Source organism: Corythoichthys intestinalis, chromosome 7 (genome assembly GCF_030265065.1).
Source record: "Corythoichthys intestinalis isolate RoL2023-P3 chromosome 7, ASM3026506v1, whole genome shotgun sequence".
NCBI classification, from domain to species: domain Eukaryota; kingdom Metazoa; phylum Chordata; class Actinopteri; order Syngnathiformes; family Syngnathidae; genus Corythoichthys; species Corythoichthys intestinalis.
Window position 1 is genome coordinate 47272738 of NC_080401.1, and position 6808 is coordinate 47279545.

Genomic DNA, 6808 nt, shown 5'->3' on the forward strand with positions numbered 1-6808 from the left:
TAATTTTTTTAAAAAAATGTATCACGTTAAAATATTTAATGCAATTAATGCATGCACTGCACGATCCACTCACGCATTGTCGCGCTCAATCTGTAATGGCGCCGTTTCACCTATATAGAGAGATAAAAGGCAGCGTAAAATGAGTAGAGTGAATTTTGGCAGCCTTTGGAGCCTTTTTTTAATTGGCTAAAGCCTTACAATCCCTCTCCCTACGATTAGAAGTATCATGGGAAGCAATGTGGGGAAGCAAAGTAGCAGTTGATCTTTTTCTTAACACCTTATGTTATTTCCCTACGCAGAGAAGATATATCAACTGGTAGCACTACGCACAGTCATGGTTCCACTTCCCATCATGCATTTGGGCATGGCTACGGTATCATTTACTGAAAGCTCAACAAATACACTAGATGGCAATATTTAGTCACAATATACAAAGTCACAAGTCTTTCTATCCGTGGATCCCTCTCACAGAAAGAATGTTAATAATGTAAATGCCATCTTGAGGATTTATTGTCATAATAAACAAATACAGTACTTATGTACTGTATGTTGAATGTATATATTCGTCCGAGTTTTATTCATTTTTTTTAATGCATTGCCAAAATATATATGATCGGGAAAAATTATCGGGAATGATTGGAATTGAATCGGGAGCACAAAAAAAAAAGCAATCGGATCGGGAAATATCGGGATCGGCAGATACTCAAACTAAAGCGATCGGGATCGGATCGGGAGCAAAAAAAAACATGATCGGAACAACCCTAATAATAATAATATTTTTATGTAGCTTCATTAAAGTTAATATATTTGCAATGAAATAATTTCTAATTATTATCCACTGACAGTTTCTTCCATTTTAATCAGGTCTATTTCAGGCCAGATAATACACAAACGTCAATAAATAGTATGCATCCATATAAGACTATACTGGAGGACAGCACAGTAGGCAAAAAAGTTTGATCAGTGCAGCTGCAGCTTCGTCACCAGGGAGCCAGTTGCGTCACTGCCACTACACACACACCCTTATAAAACTGTCAGCGCCTCTGCATCTCACCTGGAATGACACGCAGCACCCAATCCGGGTGGACAGCTACGACAGAGGCTCTAAAAAGATTTATACAAAATAGTTTATTTCCGTCTTTGTCTCCAATGAATCTCGCAAACTACTCGTACTACGCCGGCATGTGCAACATGACCGCGGATACGCAGCACTCTCCCGCAGAGGTCAGCCCGGTGGTCCTTTCTCCCAACGTCAGTCTGGACTCGCCGCTGCCCCCCCTCATGTTGCAATCTCGCTCTAAGGACGGTGTGCTGATCAAGTCGGAGCCGAGGGGGAACAGCCCCGACGCCGAGGACGCAGTGATGCTGGGCCAGACGGATCAGGAGCACCTGCCTACCGGCAGCCGGCGCAGGAAGAGGCCGGTGCAGCGGGGCAAACCACCCTATAGCTACATCGCCCTAATCGCGATGGCGATCGCCAACTCCCCCGAGAGGAAGCTCACCTTGGGGGGGATCTACAAATTCATCATGGAGCGCTTTCCGTTCTACAGGGAGAACTCCAAGAAGTGGCAGAACTCCATCCGTCACAACCTGACCCTCAACGACTGTTTCGTTAAGATCCCGCGAGAGCCCGGCAGGCCCGGCAAGGGCAACTACTGGACACTCGATCCTGCCGCCGAGGATATGTTCGACAACGGGAGCTTCCTGAGGAGACGGAAGCGATTCAAGCGCACAGATGTCAGCACCTATCCGGGCTACATCCAGAGCTCCAGCGCCTTCACTCCCACCCCGATGGGAAGGCCTACCTATCCCAACACCCTTTATGCAGGGATCGGGTCTGGTTACGGCCCCCAGCTCACCACTTCCTCGCCGCACCCGGCCATGTTGCATCACTACCAGACGTCCGCCGGAGTGTGCCAAGCACAACCTCGCATGTTCAGCATCGACAACATCATCAGCCCCCAGACGGTCGGGGAACTCAACCCCCAAGCTCTCCAAGGACTCGGCGGTGGCGACCTGAGCGCCATGACATCCAGCTGCTCCGTCACCGGGGTGGACCCTTCGGCCTGTTTCCAGACCCAAGCCGTCAATCAGTCCGCCAACATGTTGAGTCGAAACAATATCTCCTCCAACCTCACCCCGGCGTACCCTTATTCCTCCCCGACCTCGCCTCCAAACCTGTCCGGCATGACCCAGTCTGGATTCTCCCCCGGGGGTTCTCAGGTGTACTGCCCGGGCAACAGGCTCTCTCTTCCGGCTCTGCGACCGAGTTCCTGCGCGGAGCACACGGAGCAGCTTTTGGGCCTCTCAGGCCCGGTCAACACTTACAACAACTCCTACATGAGACAGGCCAACTTTGCATCGGGACTGGAGCGATACATGTGACAGTCCGATTTAAGGGCAGACTTGATTATTATGGATTCGTCAAATATTTTCATGACAGAAAAGGATCAAGCCTTGTGATCAAACATTCCACTTTTTCCAAGCCATTTTTATTTCGACACATTCCAAGACTGTTTTCAGAGATTTTTGTTTTACAGATTTATAAATTGTGTTTTTAACAAGTTCGAAGTAAAAATGTTGATGTTTTTAAATCATTTTTTATCACTGAAATAAATGCATTTTAAACCCTTTTAGAGCAAGCGACTATTTTTTTTGTAAAAAAACAAAAAACAAAAAACTAACTCCATAAAGACTTGACGTCCACATAAATCGACATCACATTTTTGGTCATTTAGGCCAAGATATTAACATTTCATATAGTTTGGATTACACAGCCCAAATTTCCACATATGAAAGGTATCCACATATGTAGACGGCAGGTTTCAATATGTATATATATATATATTCTAGTGCCGTAAATGGCAGCCAATGAGTTAAATGATAAATATATTGGTTCTGTGACGATGCCAATTACATATATACACACAAATCATTTCACAGAATGAAATATAAACTCAATTTCGTTTGATAGAGATATTATTGAATATTTAAACTACGCGGAAGAGAATTACTATAATACCTCTAGTCGAATTTTCTTTTATCTCAGACAATAGCTATATAAGAGTTTGCCTTTTAAGAGAAAATGGAATTGTTATACAAATCTAAATATTCCACGATAAGTCAAGCACTGAAGTTTATAACTTAAAACCTCTCAAAAGAAAATGTCAAAAAAAGTGTATTATAAAAAAGGCAGTCCAATTTTGTTGTTTAATTGAAATTTGAAATTATTCATTGACTTTTGCAGCCGTGACTGCGCAATTCTTACAAATCAGAGCCAGTGAAGTTACACACAGTACTCCAGTCATTTCTATATTGTGTTCATGATTATTATAATTAATTAGAAAAATAACGTTGGAAATTGGACTGGATATAAATCTGATTCAATGGACAATCTAAAATTAAAAAGAAATCATGAAAAAAATTGGTATTTACATTTCTTTCTGGTGTATCTGAACTGAGGTTAACAAGTTAAGTGGAAAGTGCACGAGATAAAAGATGAGATGAGAAAGGTTTCATTTGACAAAAATGGACAAAAATGACATTCTTTTTCATGTGGAAAGTGTTCCGTCTGGGGATTTCCTGAATTCATATTATAATGCTTTAGAGAGACACCAGACAATAAAATAAACTTTATAATATTGTACTTTGAAGATTTTTGAACAATTTATGTTTAACTTTTCACTTTGCATTTCCTCATTTTTATTTTTCATATACTCGCCATCTGTGCCCAGTAAATTAAAGGAAATTTAGATTTTTAGAAATAGTTTTCTAATTCTTTAACATTTTTAACCCTATATTGCCAAATGTATCACATTTGATACACCTCAAATTTCATGATTTTGAGACCAATTCAGAATTTTGACATTTCTTTTTGAAAAAAAAAAAAAAAAAAAAAAAAGATGGATGCAAGTCAACACATGCATCTGCAGGTTCCATGAGAAAAACAAACAGGATTTAGCAAGGGTTATAGCTATCTGAGCGCTTATTACACATATTCATTTTGAAATTTCTTTTTACAAATTTGAAAAAAAGGTTTCATTAAGACCTTATTTTTCAAATTTTGGGATTCTCTGATAATTGCTTCATATTGCTGGCATTAAAGGGTTAATAAAAAATTTGGCCTTCACATTTGTTGAAAACAATGACCGAGTTTTGATTTTAACGTTTACATTTAAACTCTTTGCTCTGATTGGCTGTTGTCGAGTGGGTGTGTATAAACGCACAAAACATCTACCAACACATCACGTCAACACGTATTTCAAATCAGCAATTAAATCACAAAGCACAAATATTACAAACATCAACACTCATTTGGATCTATTTTATGAAACTGCAAAAATGGAATTCCAACCAGGTTGACTTGTAAGGCCTCCATTTATTCTGATAGCCTATTCTGAATAATGAATTGGCAGATATATGCATCCATCCATGTAAATTTCACTAGTAGAATTGTTCTTGCTAGTGTAGTTTGCATTACTATATATTGTTCAAACACTGGTGCGAAAACAGGGAGAAACCGCTGCACTGCAGGGTAATTTGAGCATGTCATTGTCTTCAAGCAGCAGAGGGCGCCTTAACCTCATAAATCCATGTTCGTCAATCTAATCTGCATGAAATGAAAATGACCAATTAAAGCACATAGGTGAAAAATATAAAATAGTTATGTTGTTATGCACAACAATCAAATATGAGCTACATACAAATCGAACAAAACATATTTTGAAAGACAAGAATACCACAAAAGAATAATTTACTCTAATACTGAGACATATCTTTCCTTATTGAAATCACGTGGACTTGCAAGTATGAAGCAAAGCGATGAAATATGATTAGTGTTACATCCTTTCATTGATCGGATGCAGTATTTGATGTAAATTTCAAAGTTCAAGAAACTGAATATTATACAGGTGATGCATGTTTACTCACATTCTGTCCATTATCATAATCAATAAACACTCGTAAAAACAGGGACTAATTTTTCTTTGTATGTACTGTATAGAAATTTACCAATTTTACTACGCGATCAGTTAATGTTTCTCCTCACTATGTTTTCCATAATGTTGCTTTGTTTTACTTCACCAACAATATTGGCCGCTAGATGGCGTTTGTGATCTTTTTTTACAAGATTTTTTTTTTTTTTTTTTTCACTTGGAACTCGCCTCAATTAAATACCTTGTGTGCAGATTCAAATCATGAACTGTACTTGCCAGTCAGTTCATTAAATAACCTCTTGATCTTGATTTGTGTTGGTGTAAAAGTATACATAAAAATAAATACTAATTGTCATACTGGCTCTTCGTTGCTGTGTGCACTTAAACAAAAAATAAAAAATAATAAATTACAGAAAACAAACAAATGATGACTTGTACAGAATTTTTTGAATAACCAAAATTTTTGGCCAAGTTAATTAGGATGTGGGATTTTAGTTTTAGCCGTGTTGAGTGGAATCAAATAGGCCTCAAATTAGCTCTATCAATACATTCAAAATAAAGAAAACAAGACTATATTAATTCATAAAAAAATATATACAGGGAGGAAAACATTTTGTATGTTTAAAATAAATAAATATACATATATGGCCTAAAACAGGGTTCACCAAATGCGGACCTCGATGCCACCTATCCTGTCGTGTTTTCCATGTTTCTCTCCCATAACACACCTGAATCAAATGTTTATGTCATCAACGAGCTCTCCAGAAGCCTCATAATGATCCTGATTATTTGATTTAGGTGTGATGGAGGACGGAGACATCGAAAACACAACAGGCAAAGTGACCCCGAGGTCCGGATTTGGTTAATCCTGGCCTTAAAGATGGTGGCAGTATTGGAATATTGCATGTTTAAATAAACCCTTAAATGATTGCAACATGAAGCAATTGTCAGAAAATCCCAAAATTTGAAAAATAAGGTCTTAATACAACCTTTTTTCCAAATTTGTAAAAATAAGAATAATAATAATGATGATAATAAGCAAATGCTTCATCCTACTCCTTTTTGGACACAATAAATAAATTCTAATATTTATTATCATTATTTTTATTGTCTTAAATATTGTTGCTGTTATCTCAAGTATTATAATTGGTTTGTCTATTTTTGTTTGTTTGTTTGTTTGTTTATTACTTTTATTTTCTCATGTCCAAAATAAAGCATTCTCAATCTCATTCTCAAATAATATGCAAAATGAATATGTGTAATAAGCGCTCTAATATCTATAACCCTTGCTAAATCCTGATATTTTTTCTTATGGAGCCTGCAGATGTGTTGACATTTTTGAAGAAAGAAACTTCAAAAGTCTTAAAATTAAGAAATTCTCAGTGTATCAAATGTGATACATATGGCTATAAAGGTTTAAGGAAAAATAGCTGTAAAGATATTTATTCATTTATTTATTCAAATAATATATTCTTATTAACAATGAAAATGATAATGACCATTATGGATTTAAAAAAATTATCATCCATCCATGCCAACAATCCTCAGTCAACAACTGATAGTAAACTAATAATATTACAAACGAATATTGCATTAAAACAAGATGTTTGTACTGATGCTGACACTGATATTTATCAAATAAAAAAAAGTAATGGGGAAAAAATATTTGACTTCAATATATACATTTGTAGTTACAAAAAACGACTGTAATGTGCATGCTTAGTCTTTTGTTTTCGGTTGAAAAAAAAACATAGCAATGCTAAATTATATGCAAATTTGGTCCTTGTTCCTGTGTGTGAGTCACATGGCCACGTGACCAGGGTCCTCCTATAAATACATAAAGGAAGCAGGGTGAGTGAGTGCGGCTGTCTGGC

General features: G+C 37.3%; 1 protein-coding gene across 1 annotated transcript; it reads left to right on the forward strand.

The window, feature by feature from the left end:
* Positions 1–1078: 1078 nt before the first annotated feature.
* Positions 1079–2503, forward strand: foxe3 (forkhead box E3). Its single transcript, XM_057841842.1, has one exon. It carries the CDS (start codon positions 1150–1152, stop codon positions 2383–2385), a length of 1236 nt encoding a protein of 411 aa, XP_057697825.1. The 5' UTR covers positions 1079–1149; the 3' UTR covers positions 2386–2503.
* Positions 2504–6808: the final 4305 nt, after the last annotated feature.

What these genes read in the sequence shown, in the direction of transcription:
- foxe3 (XM_057841842.1), top strand. Translation starts at nt 1,150, where the DNA reads ATGAATCTCGCAAACTACTCGTACTACGCCGGCATGTGCAACATGACC.